This window comes from Bubalus bubalis, chromosome 24 (assembly GCF_019923935.1).
Source record: "Bubalus bubalis isolate 160015118507 breed Murrah chromosome 24, NDDB_SH_1, whole genome shotgun sequence".
Classification (NCBI taxonomy): domain Eukaryota; kingdom Metazoa; phylum Chordata; class Mammalia; order Artiodactyla; family Bovidae; genus Bubalus; species Bubalus bubalis.
In genome coordinates this window covers 19771860-19787388 of record NC_059180.1, presented here as the reverse complement: position 1 = coordinate 19787388, position 15529 = coordinate 19771860, and the positions used below count along the sequence as shown (strand labels likewise).

Here is a 15529-nt window from a genome sequence, read left to right as displayed (position 1 = left end):
GTTACAAGTGTACAGTATAGTGACTCGCAGCTTTTGAAGGTTATACTCCATTTATAGTTACTGAAAAATACTGGCTAAATTCCCTCTAAATTCAGGTTTTAAAAGGTTGTGTTTTTGTTTTTTAAGCTTTTCGGTCTGTTTAACGAAGGTGCTTTTTCATATCATAGTCACTCTGGTTATTTATCCTGTCATTTTTCTCCCTGAACTCCTCCTGTTTGCTCCCTGGTTCTTTTCCTCCTCTTGTTATATGTCTTCATCCTGGTGGAGATTTAGAGTCTTCTTCTCAGGCACATTCTTTTTGTTTGCTTTGTTTTCTGTTTTCTTTACATAACAAAGAGAAATGTTAATCATTTTATTTCTGTTATTAATATTTTGGTGCAATTTGTTCTTTTTCCCTTATAAAAACAAAATCGAGATCTAACCTCATGTATTTTAGGAGTGATCCCCAAATGGCGGGTCTGTATTACGTGCTGTTAGACCCTCACTATTTTGAAAATAATTTTTTTGGAACCAGCATCCATTTAAACGTTCACGAAGTTTCGTGTTCAGATTTCTGGCATCTCTGCGGAATGGAAAGCTCTGCCGGCACCAAGCTCCGGAGCTGTCAGCATCCCGAGCTGAGTGGCTGCTGCCCTCAGCTCATTCTTCCCACTGCCCTTCCACTTGGATCTTCCCTCCCACTGGTGGAGAAATATTTTTCTATACTCCCTAACCAGAGGAATATTTCCCTGAACTTGTGTTTTAACTTGAGGAAGGACCATGGGATTTTTTTTTTCTAAAGGCAACTTGCTTCACTTGTTTATAAAACCTGGTTGGCCCTATTGGCATTTGTATTTCTATGCTATAGGAAATGGGGGCTGTAGCAGAGGAGTGTAGAAATCATTTTTTAAGGGGGAGTGGTCTGATTGCAGTATTCAGGCTCACGTCATAGATGGGCTGAGCCTGGAGACAGGAGAGGCCTGTGGGAAAGGTTTGGCTGGCTGTGATAACTTGCATCACAGTCTTACACGGATTCTATTTTTATCTCCATCTAGTGAAGCTTAGCGGCTAGTAAGATAGTTGTGGAGCTGAGAAGAAAGGGCAAAGTCAAGAGACTGTCTGTCAGAGATCCCCAGGTATACTAGTTTCCCTGAAGAACTCACAGAACTCAGAAAAGCTATAATACTCATGGTTATGGTTTGTTACAGCAAAAGAATACAGATTAAAATCAGCAAAGGCAAAAGGTGCATAGAAGAGAGTCCAGGAGAAACTAAGAGAAGCTTTCTGTTGTTGTCCCCTCTCAGTGCAATCTCTTGGACTTGATTCTCCCAGCAACAGTGTGTGAGAACATGTACAAAGTATTGCCAAGCAGAGAAGCTCACTCAAGCCTTAGTGTCCTCGGTTTTTATCGGGAGTCACTTGTATAGTCGTGGAACACACCTGCGTGTCAGTCTCCAGCACCCTGCAGACCCTGGATACATAACTCTTTTTTCCTGTGATTGCAAAGATTTCTGAATCATTTTGTCTTGGGTTCCCTGTGTGTTGAGACAAAAAGAGCATGACCCAGGCCCCATGCACAGAAGAACAGATGTCCACCACATGTCCCGTTGTTATCATAAACGCTGGCATGGCCGTGGTTATGCAAAGGGTCTCTTATCTGGCAGGCTCCTCTGTGAGCTACAGGAGCCCAGCAACCATCAAGGGCTAGTCTTGGAGCTCTTTGCCATGTGCAGCCTAGCCCTGCTGTGCTAACGCTTTTCTGTTCACCTTCCACAGTCAAAACACCAGGGGAGTAGAGTGGAAATGAGGACATTTAACCCCGGAGTTGTGGAGCAGTGAGAGTTGGACTGGGCTCTGGGGTATTTGTGATACTTTATGGTCCTATGATTCTGTCTTCTTCACCAGTTTATAAAACCCCTTGCCCCTCGTTGCCCAGGGAAAAGTACAATGTTCAGGAGCAGGAATGTTTATTTTAGAGTTGAGGGCTGTTGCTTATAAAAGAAGTAAAAGGCATCATAGAAAGTTACATGAAAGAACTAAAACCAAATATATATCAATTTGATAAATGTAAGTGGGTCAAACTAATTTATGAAAAGAAATTCATATTGAATCCTAAAGTAAAACCTGACTGTATGCTATATACAGGGAACCCAAAACAAAACAATTCCGAAATCTTTGCGATCACAGAAAAAAAAGAGTTATGTAGGAGGCAAAATTGACAGGGTCTAGTGATTTTAGATAATAAGGAAGAGCTAGGAGAGACTTGTTTTCTAACTTAAGTAACATCAGATCTGTGTTCCCCTGATTAGTATTAAAAGGATATTCTGTGACATTGATTCCTTTCCTTTTCATTGGATTTTCTCTTAAAACTTGGACCAACATTGGCTTAAAGGTCAGTTTGCTGCTTTGTACACACTGGACTGATGAATACCCGAAATTGAAGGTGAAATTGCCATGTAATTGAAGGAACATTGGAAGGTGAATCAAGCAGCCCTGAATTCTAAGCTAACTTGCCTCTCACTGGTGTATTACATCTGGGATTTCCTTAAAAGTGGCAGCTGAGACAGTGGTAAAAATGTCAAAAGAAATGCGGATCCTAGAATCAACGCTTAACTGCTGCATATTAGCTAGCGGCAAGTAACTTAACCTTTCTGAACTTCAGTCCCTCATCTTCAATGGGAGTAATAATAGTACCCCTTGTGGTGTTTTGAGGATGAGTAAGGCAGTATCTCTTAAGCACTACCCAGGGTTAGACACGTAAGTGACCAGTGGGTCTCAGCCTTCCTGGTTATTGCTGTTGCCATCATTGTTATGTCATGAGTGCCCTCCCTCTAAGACAGGCCCGTTTCTCCAGTGTAAATCCAGCTCTATTTGCTTAAACTAAACTCTCCCACATAAAATTTATGTTTCATTTTTCTGATCTTCTCCCATGTAGTGACTGATAGAATGTAATTGGACCATGGCTAACACTTAAGTCACGTCTATTTTACTTTTTAACAAAATGAAGTTTTGATAAGTAGAAATTGTTTTTTTTAAAAAAGCAGAGGACAGGGAGTGCTTTTATCATTGCTGGTTCTTGCATAAGAATTAATCACTTGAAATTTGATAATCATGCTTACTTACTGTATTACTTAGAACTCCTACTTTATATATCCTACTTTATTTCCAAGTGGCTTTAATTCAGCTAAGATACATAGTTCACTCAGATAAAAGTAATAGCTAGATGAGGAAGCCAGAGAAGAGAGGGCAGTGGAATTGGTGGGATAGAACTGATTCAAGTCAGGGATGGGTTAGTGCCCACCAGTGAGTGGCATGAGGTCCCGTATTTTACCAGAAGCTCATAGCTGGAGCAGCCTTGAGTCCATGAACCAAAACTTTCCTCACATCTGTTTCAAAATATACAATGGACAAGACACTTTGCTTTTGTTGTTGAATCCAGTTTTGTGTGTCTGACGCACAGTGAGGCCAAACAGACATGGCAGAGTTTGGAATAGCGTACTGCAGGGCCAAGCAAGGAGAATGTTAGCTGGTGCTCAAAAAGCCCAACTCACCATGGTTTTCGGGGGAAGAGGTTTTTCCTAGGCAAAACTGAGGGGGTGGGCTGCAGGGTGTTGCCTTCCACTGGTGGCTGGTGGTTCAGGAATCTCAGCCACGAGCCTTTGGGTCCCATGCTCTGGGGCCCCGTGCTGGTGCTCAGCCTGCAGTCAGCGTCCTCCACCCGGCTGGGGGTTGTTAGCGCATGTCCTGGGAGGAGGACGCAGGACCTGGCCCAGAGCTGTGCTGTTGTTTCTAGGCTGCCTTTCCTTGGTTTCTGCGTTCCCTCCCTCCCCTAATTGAATCAGCCATTTGGAACTCGGGGAAGGTCTAGGAGGCCGAGATCTTTTTTCTACAACAAGAAATGGGGGACGTGGAAAAGCTTTTGTATGCAAGAGAACCCCAGAGGGATCTGTTAGGTTTCACTTTCTTCACCCTTGCTCCTCCCCGTTCCAGAAATTGATTCTAGAAATTTAAGAGGCATTCTCTTTTTTAAAAAGTTGATTGAGATAATTTACACGGACAAGTCTCCTTTTAAAGTGTACAGTTCTGTGGCTTTTAGTACGTTCTCAGAGTTGTATACCCATCACACAATCCGTTGTTGTACATTTCCCCAGAGAAACCCCTTTGGTGTCATTCCTCCCACCTCCATTGGGCATAAGTGAAAACTAGTATTTTTGTTTTCTATAGATTTGTCTGTGTTGGACATTTCGTGGAAGTGGAAGCGTGTAGTATCTGGTCTCTTGCGGCTGGCGTTTGTGGCTTAGCGTAATGTTTTCAAGGTTCATCATGTTGCTGCATGCTGTATTTCATCCCTTTTTATAGTTGAATTGGATCACATGTACCACATTTTGTTTATGTACTCATCAGTTGGTGGATATTTGAGCCTCAGAGATACTCTCGATTTCTTCCTTCCTCCAGTCTCCCCATCCAGTCCATCTGTGAATAGTGCCCATTCTGCTTTCTAGTTTATGCATCTGTTGTGTCTCCTAATGTTCTCCCTGCTTCTGTGCTAGCTTTCCTTCTCTTTTCCACACTGCAGCAAATGTGACTTCAAAATAAATGGAACTGTATTAGTATGACTTCCCTTCCTAAAACCCTTCGATACAATGAACTCATTGCCAAGGCCTAGAAAGCCCTGTTTGAGGGCGTTGCCAATTCTGAAGGCTGGAGGGAGCAGACGGCATTGGTCAGTCTGCAGTGGTGGGGCCGGGGCAGCTGGAGCATGCAACACCCCACCTCAGGATCTTTGAATTGCAAGCATTTAAGACAGAATGTCCTTGGGCTCTTCAAGATCAGGGCCCAACTCCTTCATGTTGTTCACGCTCCCATTTACTATTTTCCAGACCATATGATCTTTCAGTTCCTGAGAAGTGGCAAACAGTTTTTCTCCTCTAGTCTTTGTGCAGGCCTCACCCACTGGCTGGAATTTTTTCCCCCAAACTCTTCCCATGCCGGCCTTGCCCCTCCTCACCATGCATTCTCTCCTTCCACCCTCTGTCCTCCAGCTTTTCTGTCAATGAATACACTGTCACTGAGGACCAGGACCCCATCGGAGAGAGGTGATTGAGGTCTTGAAGAAAGCGCAGGGCTTTTTTTTCCTCCTGACCTCTTCACCTAATCTACAGAACACAGTTTGGAACCCACAGATCTAATAAAAGGTTTTCTTACTGTATTTGACAAACTACAAGAAATAAATGTGATGGTATATTTTGCTCACACTTCCCTTCCATTTTCTCTTTTTTAGGTGCTATTTCAAGTGGTTTCAGGCTGGAAGAGTCTCCATTTGTTCCCTATGACTTTATGAACAGCAGTACTTCACCAGCCAGTCCTCCAGGTTCAATAGGAGATGGCTGGCCACGTGCCAAATCGCCTAACGGCTCTAGCAGTGTTAATTGGCCACCAGGTAAATGCTGGCATCTTCTTTTGTGAGAGTTTGTTTCCATTAAGATTTCAGTACCTCTGGACATACAAATGATTTGGCCCCAGTTCTGTTTGATTGGACTGACTTGTACAGAGGGTGGGGGAGAGCACAGAAATGGCGAATGAGAAGTTGAGCGTCGGGTTTGGGCTGCTGAGTGACCTGGCCTGTTACCGGTGCCTGTATGCTGTGAAGGTGGGGTTGATTAGTCCAGCACGAAGCGTGATAGAAACCTGTGTTCATTGTTCTTCTCCAGCTGTCTGGGGACTGACATGACAGCATTCCCATCTATTGAGGAATCACCAGAAATGCATTTACAGCCTGCTTTGTCCAGTCCAAGTTGCTGTAGCTTTGTGATTGTAATAAAGCACTTTAAAATACACTTTTAAAAATATATAAACCCAGAGAAATTACTTCAGGCAAAAATTGGCAAGTTACTCATTAATAACAGCTTATATTAGTTGTGATATTAAATCAGCCTGTTAGGGTGTTGGAAAATAATTTGAGAATATTGGGAAATATTTGAGAATTGCATAAACTTTAGGAATAAAACTTTGGGATAGTTAATAGTGGATTTTTAGATGATTAAGCCTGAACTAATTTGAAGTTTTTATTTCCAGAATTTCGCCCTGGTGAACCATGGAAAGGTTATCCAAACATTGACCCTGAAACTGACCCTTACGTCACTCCTGGCAGTGTCATAAACAATCTTTCAATTAATACTGTGCGGGAAGTTGACCACCTCAGGGACAGGAACAGTGGTATGTAGACGGGTACAACTTAGGGTTCTGAATGGTGCAGGGCTCAAGGTAGACATGAAACTGAGCAGCAAGAGTCACTCCAGCACAACACAACCCCTGACATCCAAGGGGCTTCTGGCAGTGATAACAGAATTCTTGATTACCATAGGTAACTCGTAACCACTTTTTAATTGATGGGGATTTATTATCACTTGATAGGGTGAACACGTATATTAACTTAAAGAACCAACAGACATTTGCTTTCTAATAACTATATTAGTATATAACTATTTTATAACAAGTTGCCATATTGTAGTTATTAAGAAATGGCTCTTTCTTATGAAAGATGTTGTATTATTATTTGTTTTCACACTCTGGATATTAAAGAACTTTCCTCTGGAGAAGCATTTGGCTTTCTTGGTCTCTCAGAGTGAAAATAAGAGCAATTTAAGGGTCCATGCATCCCGATGCGCTTTGCGATGGATTATCACATAAAATCCTCCTCCTCCCTTATCACAGGGTTATTTCTCACCATGTACAGGAATGCCACGTGCACACACAATAGAGGAAAGGTGAGCAGAGTGAAGGAGGACAGATCTTTGTAACATACATCCTCAACACGGTCCCTTTACACAGTTTGTAATAAAGAAAATGTCAAACAGTCCACACTTTCTATTAAATACATAGTTTGTTGACAGATGTTCGCCGTGTCACTGTGGTGAGATAAGAACCCTTGCCATTCTGAAGTGGCTGAATTAGCTGACAGCCGTGTGTGGAGCCACCTGCAACCACTGCTTTCACAGGAGAACGTGGGCAGTGAGCGCTCACGCCTGTAGTTAAAGGATCCAGCAGCAGGAACTATTGCAGAGATTCACAGAATGGTCAGGTCTGGAGCTAAACTAGAGTAGCCATCAAGGGGATTTGCAGTAATAGGAAGAGAGGCTAGGTTCTGGAGCACGTGGGGCGCAGTGGGGAGGAACAAAGGCCTGGCCCACTAGTGGTGCCGGTGCCAGGGCGCCTTGGTGAGCTGCCCAGCAAGCAGGCATGAGCTCAGAGACAGGCCAGGGACTCAGATGGAGCCTGCTACTGAGAAGCAAGGCGGTGTTGCCTCTTGCCAATCGCACTGTTGGGGTATAGTCTCACAGACATGTACAAGGAGACGGGTGGGAGAGGGACCTCTTCTGAGCCAAGGTGGAGGCAAGAAGGAAACTGCCATCGTGGGCACCGTGCCTGAGGCCTGAACACGCCTGTGGCATACGCTTAAGTTGCAGGTTCTCTGAATGCTTTTGTGTCTCAGTATGCCTGGTCTCCCGCTCTAGTGAATGGTTCGCTGGGCTCTTCCTTGTGCAGGGTCATCCTCATCCTTGAACACCACGCTGCCTTCAACTAGTGCCTGGTCATCCATTCGTGCCTCCAACTACAACGCTCCCCTCAGCAGCACAGCACAAAGCACTGCAGGTGGGCCTTGTCCCCGCGCGCTCCCCGTCCGAGCCTGGGCCGGGGCTGTTGGGTTTCCCTCTTATTTTAATCCAGAGTCGTCTTTTCAGGGAGCTAGGGAAGTATATTTCTGAGCTTGGGATGATATTTTTAACACTATTTGCCCCCTTTTAAAATTTGTCGTATTTAGTCGTCATTTATTAAAATAATCAGGTTTCACTGAATAGCCACTCTCATCTGAGATTAAATGTAATTTAGTTCAAAGCAGTAGTTCTCGACTATCTGTAGTGAAGGACCTTTTTTTTAATGTCCAGTCCTTTGCAGACTGATCTCTTTTGTGAAATACAGTAAACCCAAACTTGAAAGTGCTAGAAAAATGAGTACAGCCTTGGGGGTAGTGTCAGGTTGCTCTCAGAGTTTACAAACGCTCACTCTAAATTTCTCATACTGTCACAAGCCAGTAATAAACTGGGTTGTGAGCAGTCTTCCATCACACTTTGAGTCTGCTGGCTTTAAAGACAAGCTCCTTATGATCAGGTAGGAAAAATAGTTGACGGTGACAGAAGTTAAAAAGGTTTTCTGTTGGCTTCTGCTCCTCCGCCTATTTTAGCATTCGTTTTACTTAGTTCCCTGTGTTCCTGGCTGTGCACTGGACCCATAGGCAAATTGCTTACCCTCTCTGAACCTCAGTAGAGAGTGCGTGAGGATCAGAAGGAGAAGTACGCCACGAGCCCAGCAGACCAGCGCTGGGTACAGAGTGTCCCCTGTGAATGTCTGCTGTGAGGACTCCCTGAGTCGGGTCTACTTTTTTCATGAGTGAATAATGAAATGCTAAAATCCAGTGGTCTGAGTATCGGTCCTGAGGGACTCCTTATGACTGTTACGGTGTGGAGTTCCCACTTGCTCTTTGAAGCAGTTCAAAGCAGTGTTCAGTGTGTTGTGTTAGCTGGACTAAGGGTCTCACAGGTCTGAGACAAACAGTCTGTTTTGAGGCAAGGGAGCAGGTTCCTTTTTAAAGTTTATTTTTGTCTGATCTGCTTTTATTGGGAGAATGGGTACTGTCATTACTTAAATTTTGTCTCTTCTGAAAGCATTTCTCTCCCTTCTCCCCCTTTTTGTTTTTCTCCTTCGAGTAGCCAGAAATAGTGATTCCAAATTGACATGGTCCCCTGGTTCAGTTACAAACACCTCTCTGGCTCATGAGCTGTGGAAGGTCCCTCTGCCACCTAAAAACATCACTGCTCCGTCCCGCCCACCTCCGGGACTGACTGGTCAGAAGCCACCCTTGTCTTCGTGGGATAATTCTCCCCTTCGAGTAGGTGGAGGATGGGGAAATTCTGACGCCAGGTATACCCCAGGTAAGACGACATGCAAGAAGGTGGTTTCTTGTGGTTCACTGACTGAACAGCAGCAGTACCACCAGTCTAGAGGCCTAGAGTCTAGAGAGTACCACCAGTCTAGGAGACTGTTGCATTGTCCTCTGTGAATAGGGTTAGAAGGTAACACAGTGCAAGACTCGTAGTTCGTTACTGTCTTCCGCCGTGCTTTGGAGAGTGTTAAATTTTACTTTAAATTTTGCCCACGTTATTTAGGTTTCCCCAGAAACACACACCAGTCAGCAATGAAGTTAATAGAATGGGGACCCCTCCTTTCAGAAGCTGCTCAAGAGCTCATCTCATTCGGTGTAGTAACTTCCTGCACGTGGCAGACTTGTGGTGACACCATGTCACACGGAGAAGTATCGTCTGATAAACCTGGGGTCAGCGGGGACAGCCCATCTGGGCCTTTAAGGGGCCTGTTTTGGGGTGAAAGCTTGGCCTGTATTTAGGATCATCAGAAATTTTATTGAATAAACAAGGGCGTTTCAGAGTGAAAGGAGGTGCTGTTAATTAACCATGCAGGCCTAAACCGGACTGTCCTAGGAACCCTGGGACAAGTGGTTCCCACCCCCCCTGCTCCTTCTGTAAGCGACAAACACGGGACTTGTACTGGGTCGCGTCCCCGCCGCCTCCCCCAGCGTACACTGCACACGCAGCCACAAACACAGCTCATGGCTCATCTGCTCCCCTGTCCCCAAGTGCACGAAGTTTTCTCATCTCCAGGCTGAAAATTGTAGTGAAACCTCATTAATAATAATTTCCAATCTTTAGACCAGTGATTGGTTGAAATAAAACTTAAAATGTTTCCTTAGAGGGAAGGTTTTAATTATGTGAAAAGAACACTTGAGTCTGTTCCAAGTTACTAAATCCAAATTAGCTTGGTGTAATGTGTGAGCGATTCTTTTAGGCCACAGGCATCTTCTGGGTGCCAGCTCACTGCCTGGCGGTGCATGATGAGGGGCATCATAAATGTGGCTGAGGACCCCTGACCCTCAGGAGGGTCGATGGAGTCGGGTGGGATCGGGAAGCCTGTGTGAGTCAGCCACGTCAGCAGAGGGGGCCGTGTAGGCCAGGGCGCGGAGACCTGGGAAAACACAGGGTTTCCTGTTGAAATCAGAGCTTGGCAAGGGTTGGGGGGCGGTGTTCAGGGAGTGCTGAGTGCCTTGAGCTGTGGCATGCAGCCATCTTCTAAAGGGTTTATGAGGCTCTCTCGAACAGCTTTAGACAGGAGTGACTGGATCATGTCTTGAAGCTGCTGGGAGAGGGAGATGATGCCTTGGGGCCAGACAGGAAAGCCAGTGCAGAGCCCCTGTGGTAGCCCAGGCTAAACAAGGAATGTCTGGACGATTGGCAGACTCTTAAATCCCCTCTAACTTCGCACCCTGTGGGACCTGCATGCAAAGTCATCCAGTACCTGAGATGATCGTGAAGCTAGGCTATTTCCCAAATAGGGAATAGGTTTAGCTTTATAAATGGGAAGAGCCCAAAGACATCTGGCCTGTGGTTCCCTCTCCCACCGTGATGAGCTGGCAGCCCTCTGAGCCCTTCACCCCCAGAGCCCAAGCCATGTGCCCCAGGAATTAGCTGCTGGTCAGAGCTGGAGTGAGGTGGCATCCTAGCCTGTGGGGAAAATACCCCAGGAGAAACACAGGTAAGAAGGAAGGAAACGGATGCCCTGAGCTCAGGTGATCTTTCTGAATCCCTCCAGTGTAACTGGGCTGTGTTGTCCAGAACAGTCATTCAGGCCACAGTCTTAGAAGGCTGACTTGTCCTTTTTCTTCCTTGTTTAGGTTCCAGCTGGGGTGAGAGCAGCTCAGGGAGAATAACAAATTGGCTTGTTCTAAAAAACCTTACACCTCAGGTAAGAGCATCAGGTATCCTGGTTGATGGTGTCCTGGTTCCAGGTCCCATGGAAGCAAAGGCTTCCATGCTGATGTAAGTCTGAGAGGAGGACTGCACAGGCCTGCTCAGTGGGCTAAACAGATGTCAGGGCTGGCAGAGAATGGTCTGCGGATACCTCAGGCAGGCTGCTGGTCTGATCCTGCGGTTCTTATGCTATGAAATGCACAGGAGCCAATCAAAACCAGAGTCCTAAATCTCACCCCGCAGACCCTCATGTAGCAGACCTGGGCTAGGCCCGGGGGTCTGCATTTCTGTAAGGGCGTTCAGATTAGTTTAACGCAGGTGGTCTTTGTGCCACATTTTGAGAAACCGTGTCTGCCCGTTTAGATGAGAACATTTTCTTAGTCCCTGGATGACCCCCTCCTCTGGAGGCTGGGTGTTAAGAGCCCACCCCCCTCCTCCCCAGGGAGCAGTGCCTTGATGAATCCTGTCCTCAGGGCAGGGAAGAGAGAAGACCTGAAGCCACAGCAGGGGCAATGGCTAACTAAGGAATTGGGGATCTGGGGAATATCCAGGAGTCTAGAGGCCACAGAGGTATGGCTCTGGGACCAGTGGAGGTGGGGAGGGAGGCGCTGTGCCCCATGACAGCAGTGAGTCCCAGTGCAGAGTGGCACCAGGAGTGAAGGACCTTGGGCAAGAGAGAGAACCAGAGTCCCAGCCTGGGACCACCTCCCGGATGGTCCTCGCGGCGGTGCGTCTAACTGGCAGCTCCCCGGCTCTGTTTCCTAGATTGATGGCTCAACTCTGCGTACTCTGTGCATGCAGCATGGCCCACTGATAACATTCCACCTGAACCTCCCACATGGAAACGCTTTGGTCCGTTACAGTTCAAAAGAAGAGGTAGTGAAGGCACAAAAGTCTCTGCACATGTAAGTTGCCCATTCTGCGCAGGCGCCTGGAAAATGCCCCTGGGGTCGCAGGTTCGGAATCCTTCTGTTAGGGCCCCCTCGGGTGGCTGGAAGCACCTCTGGTGACCCTGCGCACCACCCCTGGGCCGGCACATGTGGCCCCGCAGTGAGCATCTCAGAACAGCTGCAGCCTCCTGTGTTTTGGCTCCAAGGGCAGTGTTCAGAAGGGAGCACATCACCCCAGATCAAAGTGGCCCTAGAAAGTCCCTTAAATTGCCAGTTAGGAGGCAGGATGTGATCTTGATGCCTCAGCAGAGCTGGGTGGCACGTCTGGGTCTGGAGAGCCCTGGGCACTGTGCCCCACCACGTGTGGCCTCCAGGGCGGATGCGGGCTGGCGGGAGGGACCCTTGCTATGCCCTGCCCTCTCCTTTTCCCCCTCCACGGCGACAGAATGCCCCCCTGACTTTGGCTCAGACCCCTCAGCTGGCCCCCGTCTTCACCAGGCCTGCTTGTGTCTCTCCTCCAGGTGTGTACTGGGGAACACTACTATTCTTGCTGAGTTTGCCAGTGAAGAGGAGATCAGTCGTTTCTTTGCACAAAGTCAGTCTCTGACCCCTTCTCCCAGCTGGCAGTCTCTCGGGTCCAGCCAGAGCCGGCTGGGCTCCCTCGACTGTTCCCACTCATTCTCCAGCCGGACCGATCTCAATCACTGGAATGGTGCTGGGCTGTCGGGAACTAACTGTGGAGACCTTCATGGCACTTCCCTCTGGGGGACCCCACATTATTCCACAAGCCTGTGGGGTCCTCCCAGCAGCAGCGACCCCCGGGGAATTAGCAGCCCATCCCCCATTAATGCTTTTCTTTCTGTTGACCACCTGGGTGGGGGTGGAGAGTCCATGTAACAGTGTAGACTAGACTCACGAACTTCGACCTCAAGCCGCGAAAGAAAGGAGCACTAAGTTGGGCTCGCCGCCTGCAGCCAGGGGCCACCTGTGGGAACAGCTATTCTCTGCACATTCTCCACTTTGTTTTCCCTGAAACATATCAGTTTGAATACTTGAATCATGCAGGCCAATATTATAATGTGAAAAGGTATCTATCTATTTACACTCCCAAATAGCGCCATACATGCTAAACCGTATAGAATGAGCTCACTTGTGTATATTCATCATGTTTAGCCTTTGAGTTCTTTTCCCCCCTTCCTCCCCCTCCCCCCATTCATTCTTTTTCTCTTCTTTTTGCAAACACGTTTTTTGGGCTGATAATGTATGAGCTTTTAACTTTGCACTGAAGGGTGTTCTCCCCGTCCACTCGGCAGCACGGGGAGGGCAGCTGTCCCAGTGCAAATGTTTACTCAAGGATGTTCTTAAGGTGTGCGCTCTCTACTATGCCTTGATGTTTGCCTACCTTGTTGTGGTATCGTGGAGTTTAAAAGATCAAGTTATGATACTGACTTAGGACTATAAATGAAAGTATTGCACCAGTTTTTTCATGTTATAAAACTAAAGAATTTCACTCTGCAGTTTGAAAAACTGTGGCCACAGCTGTGACTTGCAGCCCACCTGCCACCCAGGACGGGCCCTGCACTTTGAATAGGCTTTCCATTTTGTTTTGAAGGTTCCCACGTTGAGCCTTCTTGTTTACAGATTTTTTTGTTTGTTTTTTGAGAAAAAAAAAATGTTTACTCTTCCATCATTTAAAAAAAAATTAAAAGACAAAAAAAAAAATGGAGGATGATTTAAAAGATGCTTTCTATCTCTGGGAAAAAGGAGCAGCATTTGGCCATGTTCTTTTGTTTTTCTATTCCTGTCCTAAATCAAAGAGCATGGTTCTCAGGAAAACCAGTTCCCCAGTTTAAAAAAACAAAAAAAAAAACAAAAAAAAAAAACTCCTTGTAGTTTCTTATAGGAAAAGAGAAAAACCCCAACTTTTAGCACTGATACTACATATTGCTCTGTTTAAGAATTTTCTCTGCCAAAAAAAAAAAAGAAAAGAAAAAAAAAAACAAAAAAATGCTTAAAGCTGGAGTTTGAGATTCTGCTTTCAGATGCTATCTTTTTATTAGTGAGTGATGATGGTTTGCTAATAATCAATAGGTAATAATTTTTTGTAATCCCATCAAGTGGCTCTCTCTGTTTCCGCTCTCTCGTGACTGTGTTAATGTTTAACTGTTGTACCTTAAAGCCGAAATCAGTAACTATGCATACTGTAACCAAGATATTGGGCTTACAGAATTGTTCGTTGTATAAAGAAAATTTTAAATGTTGTTGCAAACTAACGAGTTATACACCATTTTTAAAATTTCTTTCTCCCCACCCCCCCCTTTTTTTGCCCACAAATGGTATTATAATGCTTGCTTAGTCAAAGAAGAGAGACTAAACAAGGGTAAAAATTTTAACAGTACAGAATTTGCCATCATTTCATTGCCTTGATTCTAACTGTTTGTGTCCTAAGATGCAAAAGAAGTCAGTGGCTTTTAACTGTTTACAAATAGAATGTGATTGTAAAATGTACAGTTTGGTTGTGTTTGAATTATGAACTTTCTTCAGATATAATAAACCATGACTTTTTGGCTGCTCAACATTAACTGTCTCTTTTTTGTGAATTTATTTGTACGCTCTTTTTTATAACAAAAGTTTCAAAGTTGCTATGTATGAGGGTTCTCATAGAGCAACCTAGTAAAAAAAATCTAAGCAAATATTTGAACATTTTATCCGAACTTATTCACAATTTCACCCTGAAATAATGTGAGAACAATGGGAAACTGTTGCTTGCTCCTTCCTACCCTCTCTGAGCATCTTTGGGATCTTGTTGCTCAAAACTCTCCTGTGACTTCATCTTCCCCACCATTTGTGCCCATCTCAAGCCTCAGCAAGAGACCATTTGGAACATGAAGCTTAATGACTTGACAGTGTTCTTAGTGTTAACTCTCATACCTCTGTTACAAAACGAGAAATGCCACAGCCTGGACTGGCCTTTTTCTTCCCCCTTCACGGCCCTCGCTCCTCACCGCAGGAGCTGCGGGGGCAGAACCTGTGTATGTATTTCAGCGTATGACTTCAGATCATGCTCCAACTTGCCAGGTGTAAGCTAATGTTGTTGGACACCTTAATATAAGCAAATGTTGTTCAATGCATTCAATGTATATTGACTTCCATACTGGTTTTTCCAAAAACCAAAGGTAGCTTTGAAAAACCACGTCTGGAAATGTTTGGAACGTTAAGCTGATTGACCTTTTGGGGCTTTGAGTAGTATATAATTGACTTCATAACTGCGTTAATTGTATTGTTAAAGTGTTTGGGAGTTTTTTGCGCTTGTTATGTGGAAATAAAGTGTTTGATTTAAAAAATTAAGACGTGGTTTGGTGTTTGCCTGGTCTTTAACAGTTCTAGTCCCTAGACAACTGTGTTCCTCCTAAACCTTCCTTAATCTCTCTCAGCTGGCCACACCTTAGGCTAGTTGATTAGTCTGACCTTGACGGTCCCCTGGCTCAGTGACCTTGAGTCACTAACAGCCTCTTAGAGTTGATCTAAACCTTTTAACACATCCAGCCATGTGTTTCCAAATATAGTTCCCAGGAGCTACACAGCTCCTCCTCCCTTTGACATGTCCTGGGCTCTAGACATCCTGAGCTGCTCCCTGAGGGCCTGCCCAACACTGCCTTCTCCTCAAAGACAGTAATCCGCTGGGGTCAGCTTGCCTGGACTGGCGGCCAAAATCCAGACTCTTGTCCTGTACCAAACTGAATCTGTTTTGGGTGCGATTGAAAAGGACAACTTGATTGCTTT

At 45.5% G+C, this 15529-nt stretch overlaps 1 protein-coding gene across 10 annotated transcripts in view; it reads left to right on the top strand.

The window, feature by feature from the left end:
- The window catches only part of TNRC6A (trinucleotide repeat containing adaptor 6A), a 96415-nt gene extending 81321 nt beyond the window's left edge, over positions 1-15094 (top strand). For 9 of the 10 annotated variants that reach the window (XM_044935786.2, XM_006071153.4, XM_044935784.2 and 6 more), the window contains 7 exons: positions 5261-5419; positions 6055-6195; positions 7525-7632; positions 8748-8969; positions 10781-10851; positions 11622-11761; positions 12268-15094. In XM_044935786.2, coding sequence (XP_044791721.2) covers positions 5261-5419; positions 6055-6195; positions 7525-7632; positions 8748-8969; positions 10781-10851; positions 11622-11761; positions 12268-12643 — 1217 coding nt within the window. In that variant the 3' untranslated portion in view covers positions 12644-15094. Of the gene's footprint in view, positions 1-5260; positions 5420-6054; positions 6196-7524; positions 7633-8747; positions 8970-10780; positions 10852-11298; positions 11427-11621; positions 11762-12267 lie in introns of those variants that run through there. The other variant, XR_003106561.3, reaches the window with a different exon arrangement.
- Positions 15095-15529: the final 435 nt, after the last annotated feature.